Source organism: Notamacropus eugenii, chromosome 1 (assembly GCF_028372415.1).
Source record: "Notamacropus eugenii isolate mMacEug1 chromosome 1, mMacEug1.pri_v2, whole genome shotgun sequence".
Taxonomy (NCBI): Eukaryota; Metazoa; Chordata; class Mammalia; order Diprotodontia; family Macropodidae; genus Notamacropus; species Notamacropus eugenii.
Window position 1 is genome coordinate 167,345,957 of NC_092872.1, and position 27,278 is coordinate 167,373,234.

The following is a 27,278-nucleotide window of genomic DNA, read 5'->3' on the forward strand; positions in this document are numbered from 1 at the left end:
TGGAGATAGAGTTTAGAGGATTAGGGTAGAAACAGGATAAGTTCCCAGAGAACAGTGCTCTGGTGTAGTTCTCTTTCCTGGGAGGAGCCATCTACCCCAGGACCCTATTCAGAGCTTCAGTGCATATCATACATGAGCAGCAGCACTCTCACCCCACCTCAGCTCTTCCCATTCCAACAAGAAGATTGTCTCTCTGCATTGTCAAGGGTCTTCAGCTCTGTACAGCTAGAGCAGAAGAAGCATACACAGCAGGGGCCAGTTGCTGGGGTCATAGCTTTAGTTAAAGGATTTTCCATTATTTTTAATACTTTTAAGGTTTTCTATGTTTCTGTTGTTGAAGTTATAACTTTCTGTAACAGCAGCTTCTCTCTGTATTGGTGTGGAAGGTATCTCTGCATATACATGTATACATATATATATATATATATACATATATATGTATATATGCCAAACTGCCTTACAGGTTGTCAGGTTTTTGATTTTTTTCAGTGTTGTATGTGTAGCAGGCACTTGAGTTTATATGAAGATGTTTGCTTCAGTCAGGGAGGAAAGAAATGGGAAATAGAGCAGTAGGAAAGAAGTAGGGCATGGAAAAAGAAGGAATTTTTGACGACTAGCCAAGGATGTCCAGGTAAATTGGGGTGGCCTTCCCCAGAGCATGAAGAATTTTGTAGATTTCCTTGATATTGAGCCTCTGCTGGGGTTCCCTCTGCCAACATCCCAACATGATGTCATAGACCTCCTTGGGACAGACCCGGGGCCTCTCCAAGACACGACCTTGGGTAATGCATTCAATAACCTAAAAGAGAAAAAAACAATAAGATAAAGGAAGAAGGAAATTCACTATACCACATTCCAAAGACTCGTACCTTTCTTCCATACCTAGGACCATAAAAAGAAAATGCTTAAATGGAAAACTCCAATAGCAAAAAGAGACAATGTGGTTAGAGGCTCTGCTTTGCTTCTGGTTTGCATTGAGAGGCATTGATTTTTCTGCTATTTTATCAATGACACATGCCAAGAATGAGATGGAGGAAATGCCAAGCTTGTCCATGTGAAGTTTGTCCACAGTCTCTCCTTATGAACACTCATGCCTGGTACCTGCCCAGCCAGTTTGCTTAGCTCTCCGTTACTCACTTCGCTACACCATACTACTTTCCTATTTCTTCCTGTGCCTACTGCATGTTTGAGCCCCCACCCCCATACTCACTTTACTTATAAGGCCTTTGCTTTCTCTGGTATGCCTCTTCTTCTCTTGCCTTGAAAGACTCTGATGATCACATTTACTACGATATCTTTTCCATAAGGATCATTTAACCATGTCATCCAACTTCTTCCATACCAGGAGCAACTTCCAAATACCATTGACCTCCAATTAAAGCTTTTCTCAATTGGCTGCCCTTTTCATACCACCCTTAGTTCACACTTGACCCTAATTATGGTCTACCAGGGCACATCTTTTTGCTTAAACTCATAAACACATCATTTGCACTCACCCTGGAGTCACTCAAATATTTTAATTACCCAACCTACATCAAACCATCTCCCTTCTCCTCTTCAGCATTTTTCCAGGGCTCACATTTCCTCTATGAACTTGTCCAGATTGGTTACCTAGCTCCAATTATTGTGTGACCCACTCCTATAACTGAGTCATTCTCTTTCCTCCTGTGCAGATGTAGAGTTGGCATAAGAACACATCTGTGCTGATGTTTGGCTGTAGATCTCTGTTCTTTCCATTTTTATACCTTGCATCTTTTGTACAAACCCTGTCTCCCATCCTTGAAGTCAAGGTATCTCTTTTTTTTTAAACCATTTCCCTCATGGTGTCTAGTATAGCCATCGTGTGTGTGTGTGTGTGTGTGTGTGTGTGTGTGTGTGTGTGTTTGTACACACATGCAGATACCAGTATGCATGCATATAAGTTTCAAGTAACCATAACCATTCAGAAAATTCCACCTACATCAATGCCCGTATTCATCCGTTAGCCTGGGATATCCTTCTTGGCTCATAACTTGACAAACCTGTTTGATCCACAGCTGTGTTTTTTACAGCTGTCCCACAATGTCTATTGGACCCCCTAACTAGCTGCACCACCATGAATCTTCATCCTTAGCTAGCTCAGACCACCAATGCCAAGAAAAACATTTAGTTTTCCCCTCCAGTGTGGGACTATTCCATTTGGTCATTCCATGAGGGTAAACTAACTATAGGGTATTTGATTCCTTCTCTGAAGATTCTGGAAGTACACATAGCCAATGGACATTCAACCAGATATGGATGGGAAGGGGAGGTGAAGGATAGAGCATTGGCTTCAATACCAAATGTTTGCAAGCTATTTCATTTAAAGTCAACCCATATTGTTTGTGCAAAGCTGTAGAAACTTAGAGATAAAAAGTGGCCCAGTTCATGCCCTCAAGCTGAGAAAGGAGGAAGGGAAGCGAGTAGATTGTTCCTGGGTTCCTGTGGTTCTCCTGAGCTGCCTTTCTTCCTGTTAACATTTTGATAACAAGGAGAATTCTGTGCCAAAAAAAAGACTCTAAGACCCACAGGCCAAGGACTTTGGCACTAAATATTCCACACACAAAAGCTGTAAAAAGTGTGTGTGTGTGAGTGTGTGTGTGCGTTTATGTGAGAGAGACAGAGACAGAGACAGAAACAGAGAGGGACAGAGAGAGGGACAGAGAGAGAGACAGAGAGAGAGACAGAGAGAGAGACAGAGAGAGAGAGAGGATGTGTGTGTTTTCTTTCCCAGGATACAGTAATAATTCAAAAAACCACCATAATAAAGAACTTCTGCCAACAATTCTTTCATTTTTTTTTTTTGAAGTCTCTAAAAATGTTTTGTGCTACTTTGGGAAACAAAGAAAAACCCCACTGAGCTTGTGAATGGTGAGATATCAGAGATTTAAAGAAACATCTTGGTTTTCTTCTTTGAAACTCACTTAATTAAGCAGTCAGGGTACCTAAAGGAAAGAGAGCAAACACAGTTTCCAGAAAAAAAAAGGAATACTTCTGAAATTTCAGGAGAATTTGAGTAAAAGTGTACCTCTACTCTCCTTTCTTGTGGATGTCCTACAGACAAAAGACTGAACAGATGAAAAGTCACACAACCATCCTGGCAGCCAGTAGAGTTCTGGATTGAGGGGGTCATATCCTAACCAATCCAGTTTAAGGATCCAGTCAGTAGCTGTCCTTAAAGGTCTGTCCTGGACCTAGTCTGTTTTCAGTGTGAAAGACTCAGCAGGCTAGCTTGACTCTAGGGTTACTTCCATGGGATTGGATCTACTGTTGGAGGAGTCTGGGATGGTGTCCAACTAGCTTCTTAAGCATGCCCTAGAGTAAGAGTTCTTAACTTTTTTTTTATGTCATGGTCCCCTTCGGCAGCCTGCATAGGCCTATGGACTGCTTCTTAAAATAGTGTCTTTAAATACATAAAATAAAAATAAATAGCACTAGAAAGGTAATTAATTATATTGAAATATATTCATAAATAAATATAGGTTCATGGACCCCAGGTTAAGAAGCCCTGCCCTAGGATGAAGATGAATCCTTAATTGGGCTTCACAACAGCCCATAAAATATCCCAAACCTCCTGTAGATCTTCTGGATAAGGAAAGCTAGAACCCCTTGGGTCTTTCAAAGCTTTACTAAATATCTAGGCTCATCTGGATAGGCTCTAAACTGACCTTTAGAGGATAAAGAATGAGATTATGGGTCCCCTTGCATCTTCTCTCATTTATTGAACAGTGTATTCTACAAAGCCCCTGCAACCACAACTCTATACTCTGTCTATTTCCCCTCACATCCATCCTTTAGTTTTATTTTGGTCTTATTTTGTTGATGACTTTCACTTCTACTCCACCCACCCCAATTGAACTCCTGAGTACATTATCTCAAGATGCACAGTATCCCTTCAGTTTTCTAATGTCTCTTAGTTCTTCATACCCAAACCCTGGCTCAAACTCACCTTTTCCCTTTCCTCCTCCCCAATAATCCTTAAACATGAATTTAAACTAGTACCTCTGTGTTTGAGAGCTGAAACCAAGGCTGTTTGCCATAGGTGAAGATCTCCCAGAGGATCACCCCAAAGCTCCAGACATCACTCTCTGTAGTAAACTTCCTGTACATGATGCTTTCTGGAGGCATCCAGCGAATAGGTAGCATGGTGTGGCCTCCCACCTATAAGGAAGGAGAGACAGAAATTCACAATGTGTAATCAAATGACTAGGTTTCTTTCTGGATTGTTATTTCTACACATATTCCACCCATAAGATCACTTAATTTACTCATGATCCCAAGAAGGTCATTGCTGTATCCAACTTATAACACAAGGTTTATGGATGCATTGCTATCTAAAATCTAAAATGTTGCCAGCATCAATGCATAATGGTCAAAGTAGACATGGAGACACAACCCTCTCTAACATTTAGACCAGGAAAATCACAAATCAGGAAAATGAGTGGAAGATAAAGAATTCAGTGTGTCATGAAGACTGTGAAGAGATTTGGGAAGAAAGTTTAGAGGACGCGCTTTTTTGGAAGATGCCTTTTGTAGAGTACTGTAAAATCATTGGATTGGGCCTCAATAGTAGCAAAGACTCAGAATCTGGGGCAAAGGGAACTGGTATACTATCAACTCAGGGTGCTAAAATATGGTAGCTTATATTCATTGGTTCTGTATCTAGACACCAGGTATTATAAATCTAATCTTTAAAAAAAAGTATTTTTATATCATATTCACAAAGTCTGAATGGACTGGGGTATAAGGAACAACAAGGAAAACCACAAAAGGCATACAAGTATTTTGACGGACCAAATAAGAATGGGAAGAAAACATTCATAAGACTACAAAAGCATTAATAAGTGGTTTCTTAAATACATGAAATTCATAGTCAGTGTGCCCCCTTGATTAATTCAATGGAAAAAGGTATGCTGAGCTATATAATCATTATAATGACTAGGCTTGACCTTGAAAAAGAGATGAGAAAACACAACCCTTTTCTTTGCAGAGCTGTGGGAATGGTAGGTGGGCAAACACGGCGTTCACTGTCAGACCTGGCTGAAATAATGGTAGGTTTTGTTGAATTCTTTTTTCTCTTTCACTCTTTGTAATAAGAGATGGTTCTCTGGGTAGGGAAATGGGATAAATATATTTGGAAATGAACGTGAGGTGAAAACAACAGTAATAAAAATTGAAAAAAGAGAAAGAGGTATGTTTGGAAAGGTCAACAAAGAAGACAGCATAGATGTAATTAATTATTTGCATATATTTAACAGAAGGAAAAGAACAGAGGAAGTCCTGTTGCCAAACAAATTAGAAGCATTGGATTAACATAAAGCAGTAAACACATGGGATACATTACAAATTAAACTGATCATCTTGGTGAAATAAATTACCAGGACCTTGGACATCTACTTAATAGGAGTTAAGAAGGGACTCATAGATGAAATTATGAACAGATTGGCCCAAATATCCAATCCATTGTTACCAATGACCACTGTGACAGCATTGATAAAAGTGAAAGAACATTGACTTGGGCATCAGAAAAGCTGGACTTGAATCCTAACTGCCCCTTACCCATCAGGATCATCTTTGATAAGGTTTCTCAGGGCTTCAATTTCCTTATGTATAAATTGAGGGGATTTGAACTAGTTGACCCCTGATTTCTATTCCATATAAAGACCAATAATTCTAGGCTATATATACTACAGTGTATTCAGTCATAGAATAGGAATATAATGGAACGCTAACGTGCTGTAAGAAACAAGGAAAAAAGATGGCTTCCAAAAGACATGAGAAGACATTGTATAAAATGAAGCAGATTGAAATCATGAGAACTAGAAGGATGATTTATACTACAATATTAATAATGCAAAAATTAATTATTCTGGCAGACATAAGAACTCTGATCAGAGGTTGGCAAACAATGGCCTGTGAGCCAAAAAGGTTAGCTAGCAGGTATATGAAGCTGGCTTTGAACTCTGGTCTTCAAGTCTCCTGGCCCAGAGCTCTATCCACTATACTTCCTAGCTCTCTAGCAGTCAGGAAACCTGAGTACTCACCCTAGCTCTGCTATTAACTACCCATGTGACTTTTGACAAATTGTTCATTTTTCTCAACTGTAAAATGAAAATGTAAGATGAGATAACCTCACAGGTTCCCTTCAGATCTAAAATCCTCAGATTCTAATCTAAGAAAAACTGGAGATGAAAGCAGAAGAAATTTATGTAGAAAAAGATTTTGGCCATGGGAAATTGGTTTGCGGGTGGGGCAGAGTAATTGGGAGAGGAAGCTCTCTGTACAATGACACCATGTTCAATGTAACAGACTGTTATTCAGTGCTTGCTGGGGTCAGGAAATCTGCCTAAAGAAACAGAAACAATAATCCCTACCCTCAAGGAGTTTATATTCTGCTGGAGTTTAATATAAAACAGATTTCTTTCTAACAGAGATAGAAGAAGGTGTAGAGTTAGTTGCATGTTTTATAGGGCAAAAAGGAACTTATCCAGTGTACGTGCTTGGAGAGTCAGAAACATTTGGAACCATGTCTAGTGCAGAGTGAATTTCTGTGACTATTTTCTTTCTGTCAAGCCTTCCTCCTGAGTAGCATCTTTAGTTTCCTCATGAGAAAGGAAAAGAATATGCTATAAAGGAAAGAGCGTGGTTCTTGAAATACAAATGAAATCCAAAGACCAGCCTTCTAGTGTTTGCACCACCATGTGGTACTGGGGAAAACTCCATAACTATCCATAACTACTTGTTTCCTCTGTGTCCTTATCTGTAAAATAAGAATAATCACCTGGTAGGTTGTTGTGAAGCAAACATTTTATCTACTGTAAAAGGCTTTGAAAATGTATATCGCTCTCCAGGGGAAAGGCAGGTAAGATGGAAGGAGTCATCTCCCAGAAGCAACTTTTAACCACAAGGGACTGGACAAACTTCAGAAATGTTCTTCCGCCAGTGGAGTACCACAGTCCCCTCTCTCCCTGTCCTGTCTTTCTTTGCCTGAATACCAGCTGAGGGGAACAGCCAATCACCATGTGCCAAATAGCAGATGCTTAAAGCACTGTGACTCTCTCAGTGTGAGCAAAATGTCCTATATTGTAAATATCTTCCCTCGCTTTCTCTGATGAACCTGCTTTCAAAACCCCTCAGCAGGCCTGCTTTTGCGTTCTACTGCCATCCTGCCGAGAGCAAGGACCTGTATCTCCCCTCCACTTATTTTAACTGATTGATTCGACTCCTTGGTGTCAGAGTGGGCCAATTGCCCAGGTTTAAAGGGAAACTCCACTGTGTGCTACCAAGGGTTGTCTAATCATTGCATCCAATTACACAGGAAAGGAAATCATTAAAACAAATTGGGCCTGGTGGAATCAAAAGGAGAACAAACAATGGGAGAGCTATAATTTCCAGCCCCAAAACAAGGAAAACCCCAGTTCTCTCTAAAGAGTGCAAAAGATCTCACAGAGATGATTTTCTCAAAATTTATCAAAATGGCCATTCTACAGAGAAAGAAACTGAGTCCCAGGGAGACTGGACATTAATTTAAGTTTGCACAAGTGGATCAGTCACTGAGCCATGGGAGAGACCTCCCCTGGATATATTAAATCTGTTCATTTTAAATACAGAAACTTTAAATGGATAAGAAAGTCCTGATCTTCTGGGGAGTTGTAAAACCCAAGCAACTAGGTTTTAAAATGTGGCCTGATAGCAAAGTGTTTTAATCAAGAAACTTTTACATAGATAGCTAGGTAAGTGCCATTTTTTATTTATTCAATGTTAAAGTTTATTGGTTGGATCTCACAGCACAATGGATACCTTCCAAGTTTTTCTTTTTCTTTCTTTCTTTCTTTTTTTATGCTAGCATGAGCTTTCTTCATCTCTTGGAAAGACTCCTGATTTCCCATCTGTCCCAGTGAGATCTGCCTCCTCTATTCTACTCTATATTATCAGATGGGAGTACCAGCTGGGCTCCAGCAATAAAAGGGTAGCTCACACTGAAAGAGACACCAGCAGCAGCCACAACAGTTACAGCTGTAGATAACAAAATGATGGTAGCACATGTTCTATAGAGGGCTTTGAAATGTCATATATACAGAGCATAGTTCATAGACACAGAATGATGAGCTTATTAGAGTGTGAACATAGTTATATGTCTACATACACCACATACCAATTGATTCATCTCAGTTACATAGATGCTTTGGAATCTTCTGGGAACATTGAGGAAACAGCTTGACAAATACCTTTCTAAGATACTTTTGATATACTCCTGCCTAGTCTCTCTCTCTCTCCCTTCGATTTCCTTGATCAAAGATATGTATAGATTCAAATGGTCCATTGAAGCAGCTTTGAAAACAGCTTCGAAATCTAGTTGGGTACTTTCTGAAAAAAGAAAAAAGAAGATAACAACCCATCCATGTCTGCCCATCCTGCACAACTTTTGACCACGCCCTTCTGTCAAACTCCCTCTAGGGACCTTCTTATCATTCCTTTGATTTTTGATTTTTTTGATTACCAGTAGAAAATACAGGATGTGCCAGTCCTTTATTTTTGACACACGATCTACCCATCTTTTTTTTTCAGGTCAAATATATCTCCAGTGACATCCTTTACACACCTCTCCTGAGTCATTCCATTTTGTAATGCTTACCCAAGCCCACTATGTTCCTGTCCATTGCCCTGTGAGGGATCCTCAGCTCTGATGCCACTTTCCTTTATATCCCCACACACCCATGACTGTAAAAAAAGAGAAAGACCAAGTTCTACTTGCTGGTCCTCTACTAACTCTTCATGTGTGTTCTGCCAAGACAAAAACTTAGCATGCTCACATATAAGAAAACAGATTTCCTTGTCCTGAAACCAAGCTTCAGACTACTTCAGACCCAGATGCCTCCTTTTCTTTCCTACTCCCTCCCTACTTAAATGCCAGTGGGAAGATGGCTTCCAGGTGGCTTCCTGGCTGGAGAAACAATGAAAGGATTTGTAACTCCTATTTGGAAAGTACTTTGAATTCTTTAAAAAGGTACTGAAGAATTCACAAAGGTATGATTATAGTATTACTTTCCTGGGAAAGGACTTTGTAGGAAGACACTCAAAAGGCATCTATTTAATGGAACCTTTACAGAATAACACAGGATGAAATTCTTGCCTTAGGTTTAGGAAAAACCCTTGGAGCCTTCAAAAAAATACAATGTGTCTAAGAGACGAGCTGCTTAGCAGTGTGAGACTGGAGGATAAAAGGCCTATTATAATTCCACCCAACTCTTACCTACAGAGAGGATGTGCTTGGAGCAGGAGTTCTCAGATTGAAGCCCCCGGCAACACACTCCCCAGTCACCACTTCTTTCTTTGTTTTCTCCAGGTCTTGCCTAAACATCAGTTCTCCTTGTAAGACATCCAATACTCCTTACCACCCCAAGGACTGTCTTTATAAAGAGAACTCTCTGCAAGTCCAAGAATGGAATGAATCACTTTGTGTTGATAAACCTGGATTTTTGTGGTCTTCAGCCTACACCAAAATGGGGGGGAGGGGATTATAGGAAATCACAAAGTTTAGAGATGCCAATAAAGAGTTCATTTCATGGAGCAGAACTAGAAAATCTAACCCTGAAATGAGTCCAGATTCATGATCCATACTACACTCAACTGACTGAACATCTAGGGTCTCCTAAGTAGGTGAATACAGGCAATTGAGGTAGGTGAGAAAATTCACACCCAAAATAAAGCCAAAGGTATACCCTCCTCTGCCTCAGAAATTGGTGTAGTTAAGTTAGATGACAGTTGAATTTGCTAAAAATAAGGTATTTTTAAGAAAGAAGTTAGCCTTCACAAAAGGAGGCACAGCGTATTTAAGAGCATTTTTCCAAAGAGAGAGGCAGCATGCAGGACTTTCCTAGGGTACTGGTCTAGGATTAAGGTTCAAACTCTACCTCATGCATGTCTTAGCTCTGCGACCCTGGCCATTTATTGCACTTTCTCATCTTATTTCCTCATCTGTAAAACTGACATGATAGCATCTACTTGTTAAGGTTGTAGTGAGGGTCAAATAATATATAAAGAGCTTTGCAAAATTTAATATGATATACATTTTAGGTATTATTATGTGTTAAATTTGTATTAAATGAATGGATGAATAAAGCGTCTATTAAGCACTTACTATGTGCAAAGCACAGACAATATACATAGAAAAGCAAGATTGGTCCCTGCTTTCAAAGAAGCTCATGCTTTAAAGGAGGAAACAGCACATATGGAAGGTTTCAGCCCTAAGTCAAATGGAAAAGTCCCATGACACAGTAAGAAAGCAGATATTCATATTTCTCATTTAATGTCATTGCCACTGATAAAATGATGTCAGTTTCTAAAGTCAAATCATTTGGTGGTGCAAAAGAGTTTGGTACCAAGAACATTTCTTGCAGAGTCTTTAGAAACTATGGGTGTAGCACCTTCAGAATCAGTTGTCAGACTTCATCTCTTGAGAGGCTGCTTCCCAGGATGATATCTGAGTGCACTAGGCTAGAGGTAGTGCTATTTCCAAGGCTTTGGAGTTCAGGGTCCTAGGCCATCTCCATCAAGATCTGAAGAAAGGAGATTGTAGTGGTCTGACTTTTGTGGCACTGCCTTCCATTTCTCCTTCTGGGTGACCTGCTGCTTCAGCTATGGTGTCTATACCTGCCCAGTATATGGCAGTTAAGTGACAAGTGCTGAGGATGATTGGACACTTCTCCATAGGAATTGCTTCCTTAGAGAATGGGCCATAAGTGCTAAACTGGAATTAGTTCTGGTGGTCTGGAGGGTTGCTGCCACTTCCAGAACTCCTATGCTTATTTGCCTATTGTTTATGGTTGGTCAGTTGCTGGTAGTGAGAAAGGTGGATCTACTCTCCACAATGATTTCTCCCTTCAATAATGGCTATGGGCACTGGGCTAGAAGTAGGTATGGTGAATTGGGTGGCACTGATATCTCCAAGATTCTCAGGCTTAGAGTCTAAGGCATGAGGGGGCATGGTGATCAAGGTGTTATGATGGTGGTTTGACTTGCCTGGGATGCGTTGCCTCCTTTCACTCCCTTAGAGCATCTTGATGCTTAATGTCAGGCTGCTTTAGTGTGGCAGTTGGTTGACAGTTGGTGGGAATGGCTGGACCCTTCTTTATAGGATGATGGCTAGGAAGACCTGTGTTCAAGTACTGATTCTGATACATACTGGTCAGGTGACCCTGGGTAAATCATTTAACTACTCAGTGCTATAGGCAACTCTTTAGAACTATAAATTAGAGAGGAAGTGCTGACCTATATTGCTAGTTTCTTCACAATAATAACAAAATCATTGATCCAATTTCTATCCCTTTCCAAAATACAAAAAGTCATGAGGATAGGATGTGTAGGGAGAGAAAATGTATATTCTCCTCTAAGCATAAATCACAGATTTTCTTAAATGAATAATCTCAGATTTATATGGCATTTTGAAGTTTTCAATAAATATGCTTTCTCTTAAACTTTGAGAGCCAAATATTAGAGGCATTCTCATTCCCATTTTGTAGTCAGGGAAGCTGAGACATGAGAAGTAACATGATTTGCCAAAGATCACACGGCAAGGTAATGACAAAACAGAGACCACTCTGATTCGTAGCAGCTGGTGGCAAAGGAGATAAAGCACTGGGCCTGGCACCAGGCAGATCTGAGTTCAAATCTGACTTAAAATACTTCCTCAGACACTTCCTGCCTCAGTTTTCTCACCCACTTCACAGGGCTCTTGTAAGGAATAAATAACATAATATTTGTAAAGTGCTTAGCACAATGCCTGGCACATAGTTGGCATTCTATAAATGTTAGCTATTATTATTCTTACTTACCTGACACATCACAGATGGCTAATAAATGCATGTACCTTGCACCCAACCCCCTTCATAGTTATTTAGCTTCAGTAGAGTAGGGATGTTTTAAAGGATCTTCTACAAGCAGAATGAAGGATAACCTGTACCCCTAAAATGTTTTGTTCTTAGTAGGGGCTAATGAGAGTTATCAGCTGGTGAAACAAAAAGAAATCAAATAAAGCATCAGCTCAGAAGGAGTTTGGGTAGGGTTATTTTTGCAAAAAAAAAATAAATAAAAGCAGAATGTCTAGATGTTCAATCTCATAGGAAGCTCAAGGTAGCACAAGGGAAGGCAGACCAGGACACTGAAAACTGCCCCTCAAAAGATAGCCTTAAACAATCTATTTACCAGATATCCAGACAACATCCTTTCATCCTTATTATTTCCCTTATGGGTTATAGTTATTATAATTTTAACAAATCTGACTATACTATGGTAAAAACAGCAAATGGGTGAAAATGTCAGGTAGTACAAAAGCAGGGGAGAGGAGTGGCCACTAGGGATTCAGTCCCAGGAGCTGGCACGAGTTTGGTGAGCCAACTTCTGGAAGTGCCTGATGACGGTGGATTAGAAGGATTGGGCAATCCGCTACAGGATAGTCTTTCCATGATTGTTTTCTAATCTACTGACCTCATCCCTTTTTAACCAGATGCTGAGTAACAAAAGGAGGGAAAGCTCTGTGCTCAGCAAGAAGAATGAGCTGCTGTTGATTGGGGAGGTGGAGAAGGTCCTCTCTCACCTAGTGCTACCATGAAGCCAGGGCATGTTGCTGAGAGAGGTAGGACCAGTGATGGCAAAGGACTCTAGCTGGCAGCTACCTATCTCCTCTCTCCCGACTTTACTTAAACACGGCATTTTTGCTCATTCTTTCTGTGTTATATTTATTGTATCCTGGATTGGGTTATGGAGTACTAAAGATGGAACAGACTAGGCTATGACTTTTTGAGGGTCATAAAATCAGGAGAGGAATCTGACAGAGGACCTGGAACTAGAGTTCATTCTAGGGTTTACAGTTTACCAGTGTACCCTGAGATCTGCCAGAGCTCAGCCTAGCAGTGGTTTGACTACCAAATCCAAGATAGCAGGTCCTAAAAGCAAGAGAGTGACTGTCCATCAGCTATGCTGAATTTGGAAGTGGATTTTGTGGAGCAAATGCCTTGTAGCAACTGCTTTTAAGGCTGAGCTCACTCTCTAGGACTCAGATGGGATAGGGGAGAGTATATCCCGGTTTGGAAGAATGGTTTGTAATTCTGTTCTTAATATATCTTCTCTATAAATATCCCATTTTAGAAGTTAATTTATTTGAATTAGTGAAATGATACTGGAAAGTATTGATGATGTAAAAGAGATACAAATTCTGACTTGATGGGCAAAAATAAGTAGAACACAGAAAGGGGTCTTCAGTTAATGACATTAGAGATAACCCCACTGCTCCTCAACAATACCCTTAGAGCACTGAGGGAGAGCAGTAGTTACCTTCACCACTGGAGACCCAATCTATCAGGAGTTCAGATAGGGATCCTGCTTGAAAGAGACTACACAAGGAAGAAAACTTCCTAACAATTAGAATTCTCCAAAAATGGGATCCTTTGACTTGAAGAGGAGGGAGCAGAAACCAATCAAAGCAGAAGTTGAATGACTACTTTTGTGTAAATCATAGTCCCAAGATGTAGAGTCAGAGATCATCTAACTAGCCCCCCTTCTCCCTTTTAAAGATAAGAAGACTGAGGATCTGAAAGATGTAGTTCCAAGATCATACAGGTAGTAAAAGAGCTGAACTTCAAGCCCAGATCCATTCACTTTGATGGAATCTCTTTCCATTCTTTTATAGGGTTTGCAGAATAGATTCCTAGATTAGGAAAGAGGTTGGATTGGATAACTTTTTCTAACAGTTGTGAATTATAGTTTCACAGGGTCTAGATCTTGAGTGGAAAGGGCTCTCTGAGGTCATCTAGTCTAACTCTCCTCATTTCATAGATGAGGGAACTGGGATTTACAGAGGTTAAATGATGACTTGACTAAGGGAATATAGGTAACACGTTTTAAAGGTAATATGATCTGAGTCTTATTCCCAGCTGCAACAGACTATAAATTGAACCTTTCTAATGTCTAGGATGGTGCTCTGAGCACAGCAGCTGCTTAAAAACTGTTTTGTTTTCATCTCCATTTTGGGAGTCAAATTTGGCCCTTGCTTAGAAGTAGCTGGTAGCATTCATAATCCTCACCCAACTGACTAGTTGGGGTGAGGGTAGATTTTGGAGTGAGGAGTTGGTAATACCTAATTTGATAATGTTTGTAAATTACTGGGAAGATCAAAAGTGCCATTATAAGTGCAAAGTATTATTATTATTTCCCTGGAGTGACAGTGATTACTGCACAGGCTTGACACCTGTCATAATAAGGGCTGCTTCCAAACTGTTTGAAAATATTCTTTGTCAGTGGCAGTTTCCCCACATTCCCTTTCCCAGTGTCTCCAGGGTGACAGAAAATCCAGAAGGAGGTATAAGTGGGTTCCAAAATCTTTGTTCATAAGTGATCAGGGATCTCTGGAAATGAAATTTGGAGACAATAGAGACAACCGACAAGATGACCATGCTGGAAGTTGATATGCTCTCAGAATATTCCAACCCAGATCCTCTGATTCCGGAGTCAGTGAGTGCTCTTTCCATTAACATATCTACCTGTCATACCTTGCATGCTCTTTGGCTTCCTCTCAGTTTGAACAGAACTGGGGAGAACAAGCTGAAGAAGGGAAGACATGTGGACTGTAGTCTAGATTGTCTACAAGAATAATGTAAAACATCTGGGTTTGAATTTTGGCTGTTACACCAACTCTGTGACTCTAAGCAAGTCACTTAATCCTTCCATGTCTCAGTTTTTCCATCTGTAAAAATAGGAGGTTACACTCAATCAGGGGTTCTTAATTTTTTTGTGTGTCATAGACCCCTTTGGCAGTCTGGTGAAGCCTATGGATGCCATCTTAAAATAATGTTTTTAAATATATAAAATAATATAATTACAAAGGAAGACATTATATTGAAATACAGTTGTCAACATACATACATATAATACATATATATGTATACATATATACATAAGCATCTACATAAAAATGCATATGTACAAACGTATATGTGTACATACACACACACACACACATATCACACATATATATGGATCAGATGAAAGTTTCCTTCTAGTTCTGGGTCCTATAAACCTATGACCCTAAACCAGAAGTAAGCTCAGGTATCTTGACTGCAGGCCAAAGTGTAGAATTGGTAGCCTCATCGAAAAGCAGGTGCCTCACAGAAAAGGCTGCTAGGTGAAAAGATAAACGGTACACCGCTGTGCCTCTCCCTGCCCCCCTCTCAAAGTTGGAGGAAGGGATAGTCTAGAGTTTCTTTAATTTCTCTCAACTAAAACATACAGATCTAGTCACTGAGAGTCATGAGTAGTCATCCTTGATCTCTGGGAACAGCAGGATCATATTGTTGCAGAAATGACTTGGGTCTCTTGACTGCTGTCCAAAGTCTAGAATTAATGGCCTCAGATATAGAAAAGACATTGGAGGGATCACGTAGTCTAACATTTCTTAACCTGATGTTTGTAAAAAAAAAATTTATGTGTGTATATATATATATATATACATATATATGTATATTTTATAACTATAACAGTACAGTTACTTTTTTTAATCCTAAGTATTTTGTGCATTGAAAAACATTAAACTGAGAAGAGATCCATAAGCTTCATGAAAGTGCCAAAGCGTTCCATAATACAAAAATGTTAAGAATTCCTGATCTAGCCTAGGATTCATGAACTTTAAAAAAAAATGATAATTATTCTTTCATAATCCTATGTATTTTATTTTATACATCCTGACAAGGGGTTCAGAGGTTTCACCAGACTGCCAAAGGGTTTCATAACACAAAAGGGTTTTTAGTCCAGACCCTTTATTTTACAGATAACTAAACTGAGACCCAGATAATCTGAGTGGTTTGTTTAAGGTCTTAGAAGTAAGTAGCACAGACAGGATCCAAACCTAGGTTCCTTGACAGTAAACAGAGTGCACTGAGCAATATAAATAATTTTTTTAAAGTGTATGTGGAAGAGAGGTTAACTTTAAAAGGAACAGAAGAATTCCAACTATTTGTCCCTATAGATCTTTAACGTGGAGAATCCTAGGAACAAACCTTTTCATATCTTATGATTCTATGATAAGTGAACCACCCATATGTCTTCTTCAGTCCCTTCCTCAAAATGACAGTGTTCCTGATGAACCATTAGCACACTGCCAATTACCTGTTCTTACCATAGGGCATGAGGCTGAAGCAGCCGAGCCACGTAGGGCTGCAGCTAGAGGTAAAATCTGTGACTTCCAAATGACTACAAATTAATCATTCTAGCTGGAGAGAAGGATCAGCCGGAAAGTCCCGCTTTTGTTTCATTAGCTGCCAACTAAAAATGCCAGAGGTAATTTGGAAAAGCAAAAAGAGGGACATGGGACATTTTGCATATTTTAAATTATACTGGCAAACAACACAGTGGAAATCTTCTCATCAATATCTTAGCCCCTAGGTCCCAAATTGGTAAGAGGCAAACAAGATTGGAAAGCATATCATGGGTAATAGCACAGATACATGCCTGTGAAACAAGCATTGGATTTAGAGTCAGAGGGTCCAGGCCCAGGTCCGGACTCTTAGTTACTAGCTGGTTAGATAAACTAAGGTTGTGAACCCAGAGCAAGGCATACAGATTTTCAAAGCTGTTAATCCTTCACTCAACCCCCTCCTCCTCTCTCCACCCTTGACGGTGAAAAGGATGACTTGGACCCTAGGTATTTGTGATGAAAAGCACAAAGAGAATGCAACAATGTGTGTGTGTGTGTGTGTGTGTGTGTGTGTGTGTGTGTGTGTGTGTGTGTGTGTGTGTAACAGAGACAGACAAAGAAAGACAGAGACAGAAAGAAGAGACAGAGAGAAAAGAGGAGAAGAGGAAGAGAAGAAAAGAGAGAGACAGGGAGAGAGAAAGATACCAGAAAGGAATAGTTATTGAATGTGTACTGAGCATTTTTTGAGTGTGTGTTGAAAGAAAGAGTGCAATGCTAGGGAATAAGAATGAAGAAGGAAAAGTATTCAGTTATGGGTCCCAAAATTAATTTTGAGTTAAGAATAAGTGAGAGTCCCATGGGGATATAAGAAGAATGGATATCAGGAGAAATAACCAGCTTGTATAACTGAAGAGGCTGTGAAATCCTGGGTCTTAATGACTTAGTCTAATTCAGTTACAGTAGTATTTTGGGAGCTGTGATGTCAAACACTAACTCAAGGGTTCTTGACCATTATAGTGTTGTGGACCTCCTTTAGCAGTCTGGTGAAGCCTTTTCAGAAAAATGATTTGTTTTCTATGTTCATAATTGAAGGAAAAGAAGGTTAGTAAAAAGAAAGATGTAGTTTTGTTTTTCCCATCCAAGTTCACAGACCTCTTGAAATCTATCCATGGACTCATTAGTGGTCTATAGACCCCAGATTAAGAACTCCTACCATATTAGATGTGGGATATATGAATAGCACAACCTATGAAACAGAAAAGACAAAATTCAGGGAAGTGCCAGTAGACCTAGAGCTACTAGTTCTTTTAGATTACTAGCAGGTGGTGGGTTACAAACATATAAGCTATTATTATGATTTTCCTATATAATATTCCTATTATAATCATTCAAAAAGCATTTACCAAACTGAATGTCAGGTACTCCACTGGGTTGAGGTCTACAAAGATATCATCATGGCCTGAAAGTGTGATGATAAAAAGGTTCGAGACATAGTTTCTGGGTAATTTAATCATTCTCTTAATAAGGCTAGCACATTACTAATAAAAGAACGGCCATTTGGCTTCTCTCTTAGACCAAAGACAATGATGGCAGTGGACTCAGTTTACATACCCTTGGAAGAGTAGGTGTTCAATGAGGGACTGAGAGTGACATCGTGTCACCTTTGGAGAGAGAGAATCATCTCGATATCCAGACCAACCCCAGCCTCGGGCAATCTGTTCAAAGAACATATGGCCCACCCAAGCGGAAGCAGAACACAAAGGCTACTCCACTTGGGTGGGGTCTGAACAAGAAAGTTAGTCCAATCTCGTTATCAGCAAGGTCTTTCAAGAGACTGAACTTTTCAAAAGCAGGACTTTAGAAAAAGAGGAGAACTCTTGACTACCCAAAATCATTGGTTATTAATAATTATTTCTCTCAGAAGTAATCCCAATTTCTTGAAGGCTGTGCCAAAGAAATTAAAGTACTGTACTGACAGGTCCTACCAATCTGGAAAGACTTCAAGTATAGGCTTGGAGACAAACCCATCATCTTTTGTCTGGGGACTGACCTGACTAAGGTCAGAGAGACTCATCTTCATCAGAAGAGCCAACAAATGATGGATGTTTTTGGCTGTAGCAACTCATGAATCATCTACTAAGATGTGGAAGGGTTGTGATCTGTGGGAGGGAGTGTTTGCTTGATAAAATAAAGTATCTTTGGAACAGAGATATAAGGATTCTTGCTTGGCTTAGAGATTAACTCCTTGAGCTGGAAACTGAACTTTAAACCCATCCACAGATACACAGAACTACCCTAATTCACCCATTCTACTACTCCCAAGCAACTTCCAAAGTAAGCTAGACTAGAAAACTTGACTAGAGGGAGGCTAGACAAATTGCAGGACATCAATATACCCTAGGAAAACAACTGAGAACAAAATATGCCTCTTCCCTTTCTGAGTAAGTGAACAAATACCCTTCCATGAAGCATGAAAACAAGGCACCTGATGCCTGGGATGAATGTTTCTTTAGTTCACGAAGGAGAAGGTGACACAGTTCACTTGCTAGTACCTTGCCATAGTGGATAGTGCTGGACCTGGAGTCAGGAAGACCTGTGTTGTTTGCTATCTGTATGACCATGGACGAGTCAATTACATCTGTTGGCCTCAGTTTCCTCATCTGTGAAATGCAGTGGTTGGACCACATGAGGTGTAGGGAAGCTACTGCCCCAGGACCAAATTCAGCCTGTCACCTGTTTTTGTACTGCTAGTGGGCTAAGAATGTTTTTGAATATTGTTTTTTTATATCTGTTAATAAAATGAAACTTTGCTTTAAAATGCAAAGACCATTTTTAGCCCATTGGGTCATACAAAAACAGGCATCAGGTTGCAAGCTTTAATTTGCTGACTGATCTCTAATAATCCATGATCATTGGGAAGACAGTGTCATTCCATGAAAATACCTTGCTTTATTTTCTGAGTTTCATCTTAGAAAATAGTAATTTAAGATTAAACTCCCAAGAGAATGATTTGAGCTAAAGGGAGGGGAAAAGATATCCTGAAGTCAAACTCAGAGAAAGTCTTGAATGTTCTAAGAATATGAGATGGGAATTGTTAGACTAATTCTGATATCTGAATTTTCTCCTATGAGGTCTAGGGAAAAAGGAGAAAATCTAAAGACAGGCTCCAAATCTGAGGAATATAAAACAACTTGGCAAAAAGAGTAGGACTCAAAAAAGACCTGGAATGAAGTCCTGGCTTTGTCACTTAGACAAATCACTTGCTTTGGCTCCTGGTACAGGATGGTCAGATCAATCCCTTTACTGAGAGAAGGAAGATTGAAAAAGATATAGAGACAACTGGAGTGATTGATGAATATGACTTCAGGCCATCAGCTCCAGAGTAATGCTGCCAACCCCTCTGCTTAGCATTATCTACTTACCCTAAGATTAGAACATTTGTAAAATATTTCAGCTCCATTTATTTACCCCATATAATATCTCATAGTTTGCTATCATCTGTGGGCCATTAAGAACCAAACTGGCAAACTCAGATGGTTTCCTGGAATTTAGTTACCTGTGTTGCTTTTCAACCCTAATATTTTGCAATTCTAAAATAACTGGGACAGGGGATAGTCAGAAGAAAAGAATAAGCACTGAACTTGGGGGTTGTAGGTTCAGTGTAGGTCATTGGCTTCAGTCATTTTTGACCCTTTGTGACCCCATTTGGGGTTTTCTTGGTAGAGATACTTGAGTGGTTTACAATTTCCTTCTCTAACTCATTTCATAGATGAGGAAAGTGAGGCAAATACGGTTAAGTGACTTGCCAAGGTCACACAGCTAGTAAATGCTTGACACCAGATATGAACTCAGGAAGATAAATCTTCTTATATTCAGGCTCAGCACTCTATCTGCTGCATCACCTAGCTGCCCATAGGTCCAGTAAGCCTACCGCAAAGGGATATCTGTGATGTTACTCTTGATCTATAAGTAAGGATCCATCATTTATTTTATCTGCAGAATGAACCAAGGTAAATATTTCTGCTTGGGTTTGAGTTCCCTTTGTTTGTGCTTCTTAGGGGCCTATGATGAAAATTTGAAAACAAGCTGTATATTTGCTTGAGAATCAAGGTATCTGCAATGCCATCTTCTTCTCTGAATCAATTCCCTATGAATTTATCCATGTTATACTAGGGGAAAGGAGGAGAATCAAAGAGCATCGCTTGAGACGGATAGAAGGATGATAATGTATGACAGAGATCAAACATTGCTGTTCAGCTTTTATTCTCCTTCTGTTTTCTCTGTTGAGAAGAATGATCTTTGGACTAGAAAGGATAAAAACGTGACTAACCAAGACTTGATACCAGATAGGGACAGAAATGACCTGTGATTTTGTTTCTTTAAACAGAGAATTCTCAAGAATGGCACTCCTTCTACCAATGCAAGTTGGCACCTTCCCTATAACTTAGAGTTATTATAACTAAACTTAAAATAAAAATATGCCCTAAGCCTCAGCAACTTGTAGTTTCCTAAGGTACAGTGGGGTCAAGTAGATTGCTTAGGGCCATACAGTCAATATGTGTTAAGAGACAGACCTTGAACTCAGGACTTCCTGCCTCCAAGAACAGCTTTCCATCCACTATGCCATGCTTCTTCTTGGAGACTTAATATCCAAGATAAAAAGAGAGGCAGTAAGAGAACCTAGATGTCTCTAATGATTTCAAGTCACCAAGTAAAATAAATCAGGGGGCTCAAAGAATGCTTGGATGTGATTGGTGTGCCACTGTCAGTTATATTTAAAGGATTGGGGGAAATGGGAGAGATATCTCAAAAGGAGAGAAAAGCAGAAGATTATTCTAATTAAAAACATACTAAGAAGAAAACATTGGAGTCTGTACTCTGCAATCCAGTGAACTTGATTTTGACTCATAGCAAAATTCAGTCTTTTTTCAGGCATATCCAACTCTTCATGACCTCATTTGGGGTTTTCTTGGCAAAGATACTGGAGTAGTTTCTCATTTCCTTCAGCAGATCATTTCACAGATGAAGAAACTGAGGGAAGCAGGGTTAAGTCACTTATAGTTACTAAGTGTCTGAGGCCAGATTTGAACTCAGGAAGATGAATCTTCCTGACTTCAGTCATGGCATTCTATCCACTGTACTACGTAGGTGTCCAGCAAAACTATAGGATAGATTGTTAAAGAGGGAGTCAGTGAACATTTGGAAAAGGAAGTGGTGATCATAAAAAGCCAATGTGACTTCAACAAGACCATGTCATACCAAGCTAATTCAATTTCCGTTGTTAACAAGGTTACTTGACTGGTATGTCAAAGGAGTGATGTAGCTAAAATGTACCTAGATTTATATGAAGCATTGACAAGATTTCACATCCTGTTCTTGTGCACAATATTGAGAGATGTAGGCCAACTAATGGAGCATATAGGTGGATTCAGGAACTAGTTAAATTATCAATTCAAATAGTAGTTATTAATAGTTTCATTTCAATTTGAATGGTGTCTGGTATACTGCCTGCTCTAGGGAGCTGTGGTGGGTGCTGTACCATTTACTACTATGCGTATTGAAGACTTCAATAAAGGCATAGGTGGCACGTTTAGCAAATTTACAGAATTTAACAATGAATGCATCGAAGAGCAGAGTAGGATCGAAAAAGATCTCAATAGTCTAGAACTTTGGGCCTCAATTAATAAGATGTAATTTAATAGGAGAAAATGTAGTCATATACTTAGATCAGAAGGAAAAAAATCCACCTTAAGAGAAGACAGAGGGAAGCGTGGCTAGCACACATTATCTTGAAAAAGATCTGGGAGTTTGGTGAAGAGCAAGTTCAGTATGAGTCAACAATGTGATGTAATAGCCATTGAAACTAGAACATTATTTTGAATTGAGAGGGATATAGTGTCAAGGATAAAGAAGGTGGTAATTCTGCTGTATTTTGTTCTGATCAGACATCTGGAGTACTGGGTTTAATTTGAGGTGCAGTATTTTAAGAAGTATAAACTGTTAGTTAGCCAAATTAATACAATCAGAGTGATGAAGGGTCTCAAGTTCATGCCTCATGAGGATCAGTTCAAAGAACTAGGGATGTTTAGCCTGGGCAAGAAAAGACTAAGGGATCAAGATGGTGGCTTATGATTACTATCTTTAAATATTCAAAAGACTGTCAAGTGAAAAAGAGACTCAACTTGTTCTGTTGGATCCCTAGTGGTAAGGAGCACGATGAGGGAGTACAGAATTAGGGACAATAGGGAGAAGTTATAAAGAGGAAAATGCAAGTTTTATATAAGGAAAACTTCTTAGAGCTATCCAAAAATCAAAGGAGATGCCTCAGGAAGTAGTAGGCCCCTTCATTTTAAGCAAAGGTCTTCAAGAAAATGTTGGAGGACCACTTGTCAGATATGGTGGAGGGCTATGGTGGGCAATCCTTATTCAGTTGCAGGTTGAAAAACATGACCTCTGAGTTGACTTCTACCTTTAGGAGTCTGTGATTCTAAGAAGTCCAGAATATTTTTCAACAGGCTAAGTATCTGGAATGCTGTTCATCTAGTCATAAGTCTACATGGAGCATGAGTCAGGTTTATCTAAGTGTGCTGACACATGACCCACACTTTACGCATTCCTATGGATACAGTTCTGCCTTAAAGACTGTGGTACAATGAAAGAGCATTAGATTCCCAATCAGAAGACCTGATTTCTAGCCCAGCTGTGCTACTAATTAACTGTGTAACCTTGGACAAGTCATTCCACCTTTATGGTCTTAAGTTTCATTATCTCTTGAATAAGGGAGTTGGGCTCTGACATCCTCTGATTCTGTACTGTATTCCTGTGACTAAATAATTTCTAAGGTCTGTTCCAGCCCATGTGTTCTGTGATTCCACGAGGAAGAAGAAAGGTCCTACAGTATGTCCTGTTTAGGGTCCAACGATCAAACAAGGCTTTAACATGAGACCCAGAATGTCTGTTTCCAAGGAAAGAAGTTGGAAAAGAGAAATTTCACATAAAAGGACTGCCCCCTCAAAATAGACCACCCTATGGTCTTCATCCCTGCTGATCAGCTGAGGTCCACAGCTGCTAGAGGTTTCTTCTCCCTTTATAAGTAGGTCCTTCCTTCTGGTTTTCCTTTCAGAATCAGATGGAGGGGAAATCATGCTCTGAGGCAGAACTTGGGGAAGATCTCCCATACAGAGCCAGTAATGACACTCTGACTTTATGCTGGGCTGTTTATCTAAGGCCTTTGGGGTTCCACAGACAATAAACTCCTCACAATAGCTGGTAATATAAAATGGCAACAAATATAATTCTTCCTCTTTCCTTTGCAAGAGAAGCAAGGTGAGAAGTCTTTTCCCCAGCAAGTCATAGTGAAGGTATATGGAGGTGTATAACCCAAATCTCAAAATACAGTTGGCCCTCTCCTTCATTGACCACATGTCCCCAGCATACTTTCCTGGGGGAAGTCTAGCAGGGTCCCAGGGTAGAGGCATGACTGCCAGAGCAGTCAGCAGCCCCTGGAGAGCTTCTGGCTTGATTAGAGGAAAGACTCCCAGGATACATATTAATTTGGTTGGGAAAGGTTATACTGTCCAGCAAGGGAAAGAGGGATAGTTAGGAAAGCATGGTAACTACAATAGATTTTGCTTGTAGGACTAGAATTTAAATTTCAGTGGCTACTTAGGAGATTTTTAAAGCTGAACAGGAAAAAGCTCATTTAAAAAGGGCACGTAGGCTATGTCCCAGTCCAGAAGAGACTATGGGGTAAGACAGTAAGATGAGATCATATCCCACCCCAAGTGACCCTTCCCTCACTAAACAGATCAAAGACAGCCCATAAAAATGGTACCATAAACATCTAACATTCTACCTAGAAAGTATGGGAAAAGACAGACAGTCATGAGTATATCAGTATCTTAATTTCCTCTTGCAGCTGTCCCTCTACCCTCCCTCTCCCAACATCAGACTGGCTCCTGAAAGAAATGACACCCATTATTTCATGAGTAGCTAGTTGAGCTCCTGACTGAAGGGTCTACATTATTAAGATGAGTCTGTTACTTCATGTCTATATCCCAGATATAATCTGTACAACTGTCCACCATTAATCATCATAATACTCAAAAGGCATTAGACTTGATTGTTTAGAAATCTATTTTCTATTAATGTCAGTTTCTTTTTCAAACAGATATCTTGTAGAGAGAGATGAGGGTAGGTGGGGAGGGGAAGGTCAGGGAGGGAAAGAGGAAAATTTAATGTAATGGAGGGCCTTGGGATTCCCTGCTCTGTAAATTCTCCTTCTCTTTGCATGACATTGTCTCCGTGGAAAAAAATGAAAATCTGTTTGCTGGCAAACTGCTCCTGTTACCCCGCATTTTCAATTTGGGTCAAAAGATGATCTCTAATGCTCAGGTGATTTGGCCACCTGAGACTTGAGTCACCAGACAAACAGATTTTTATTTTATTAGTTCTGCGTGAAGACAGGAGTCACAGAGATCATAATGGATGTCTCAAAGAATTATGGTGGAACCAGATAAATTCTGAACATTAGCATTGACTGCTTATTGCCCTAATGTCAAGCCATCTACAGGGTTGGATCGCCTCTACTGTATAAAAAGACCCACTCTTATTATGGCTAACTTTCCCAAGAGACCATCTTAGTTGGGAGGTGGGGGGAGAGAAGCATTACTTTAAGGTTGACAGAATAATTCTCTCCTCATCATCCCCTCTTTGACTTGGGAGTACCCAAGGTATAACGAGAGGGATTTTGGGGGAGCACTGTGTAAAAAGGGGTCAATTCTCTAAAGAAATCTTAGCTGCATTGTGAAGATTTTAGTGCATAAACAAAAAGCAAAAATGGAGCTGTTTTACTGTAATGAACAACGGTTTTGTGGAAATGATTAGGAAATCCATTTCCCTCCTTTCCTCAGAGAAGTAGGCGAGTTTGGGTACAGAGTGTTACATATTACATAATCACTATATCAGTGTATTTGGGGTTACTTGTTATTTTTTGTCAAAAAAGAAGATTCACTTAGGAGTGGGAGAGTGGCATATCCATAAATAGTTGTGATAAAACCATAATTAAATTTCGACTACAAATGACTGTTGTCTAGATCAGAGGAAATGATAAGTCTGCATCGATCCATTAGGCTAGACTAGAATCACTGGGGATAAATTACAAAGAGATAAATTTCAACTCAATAGAAATAAACATTTTCTAAAAAGCAAACAAATAAACAACAAAGGTACCAAACAATAGAACAAGTTGCTTGATGAGGTGATAAACTTTTTAGTGCTATGAAATAGGGGGAGGGCAGACCATAGGAAGTAATGACCTTGGAATCCCAAAGACCATGGTTCAAGTCTTACTTAAATCCAGGACTTATTAGCTGTATGACCTTGGCCTCTTAACCTGGCCTGCTTAACCTCTTCCTGTCCTAGTTTCCTCATTTGTAAAATGAGGATAAATACTGTTTGAGCTAGCTCCCTCACAAGGTTGTAATGATGAAATGAGGTCACTATGAAGCTTTTTAAACTCTAATTGGAAAGCCACTTTCAGGACTGTTGTAGGTTACCTCCCAGAATGGCAAAAAGGGGTCAATGACCCCTAAGAGCCCTCCTAACTCTCCTATTCTATAACACCATGGTTAGAACAGGGAGGGGAGAGGCAGAGCCATCAGTGAAAGAACATAATGGGTTAATGCTGTCATTCAAAAACAAAAATTCACATCTGTTGCTTAACTTAGAATATGAGATTTGGATAGAACCTTAGCAATCATTTAGATAACTCTGATTTAAATCAATATCTTCATTTTGTGGAAAAGGAAACTGTGACCAGGAGAGCTGAACTGGCTTGCTGATGGTCACACAGTTACGACATCTCATTCAGATTGCACTGGGCTTGCCCCTGACAAATTCAGGTCTCCTATCAGTCACTCCTCCATGAAATAAAAATTCAGTTTTTATTTGATTCTAGGGTAAAAAGAGGGGGACTAAATTAAAAGTAAAAACCAAACATAGCCTGAGTTTTTAGATGGCCAATAAACAGGACAAATTAGAAAAATACATCGGTCATAATCATCCTATCTTCCTATAACTTTCACTGATTTCCCATTATTTTGCCAGAATCTAGTCTTCTCTCCGTTATCCCAGGTGGGCATATATACCCATGCAAGACTTCCTCACACTTTAAGCTTCGCAGCAATGAATTTCACAAATGGAGGCTGTAAAGATAGGGAATGAACTGAAAGCTTTAGCTTCATGAATACATCAGGCCTGCATGGTTGTTGTTGTTGTTGGCATGTGTGTGTGTGTGTGTGTGTGTGTGTGTGTGTGTGTGTGTGTGTTTTAAACCAAATATCTATGGCCGGAGGTCTCTTCAGACATTTATTCTCCATTAGGGCTAGCCACAAGAGGCAGGCAGGAAGGAAGGAGGAAGAAAAATCAGAGGAGCCCACTAATGTCTAAGTGGATTGCATGCCACCAAGAAGTACACAAAGGAGAGAGGAGAGACAAAAGAGGATAGAGAGGATCAAATCATTCCAGGCAACATCCCCAGAAAGGAAGTCATAGTAAAGTTTTACTCAAACAAATGGACTTCTCAGGAGTTGTCCTAAGTCAGTAAATCAGCTTGTTAATATACTCCCTACATATAGATATAACCTAGCACAAACAGAGGCTAATTTCTATTTCAAAGATGGGGCCTGGTTCCTCATTCAGTGCTGCTTAGCAGATTCACCTAGAAATCTTCCCTGTCTCCAATGGAGTATAGAAATCTATCTTGCCCTACAGAAAAATAGAAGGAAAGGGGATAAGAGAAGGGGGTAGTGATAGAAGAGAGGGCAGTTTGGGGGAAGGGGTAATCAGAATGCATGCCATCTTGGGGTGGGGATAGAGGACAGATGGACAGAAATTTGGAACTCAAAATCTTGTGGAAGTGAATTTTGAAAACTAAAAATAAATTAATTAATAGAAATCTTGCCCATCTCCAAACTGCATCCCTTTTCTCCACATCCCAGCTCCTTCCCTTTTCCTTCCCCCTTCCTCCATCCTAATATTCAATGGTTTGAGAAACTAACTATTTTCAGGTAAA

At 39.7% G+C, this 27,278-nt stretch overlaps 1 protein-coding gene across 2 annotated transcripts in view; it reads right to left on the minus strand.

Annotated features, from left to right (window-relative positions):
- Nucleotides 1-472: 472 nt before the first annotated feature.
- NTRK3 (neurotrophic receptor tyrosine kinase 3) overlaps nt 473-27,278 on the minus strand; it is a 469,793-nt gene continuing 442,987 nt past the window's right edge. For both annotated transcript variants that reach the window (XM_072617797.1, XM_072617787.1), the window contains 2 exons: nt 4,021-4,179; nt 473-799 (listed from right to left, as the gene is read on the minus strand). In XM_072617797.1, coding sequence (XP_072473898.1) covers nt 614-799; nt 4,021-4,179 — 345 coding nt within the window. In that variant the 3' untranslated portion in view covers nt 473-613. The remainder of the gene's footprint in view (nt 800-4,020; nt 4,180-27,278) is intronic.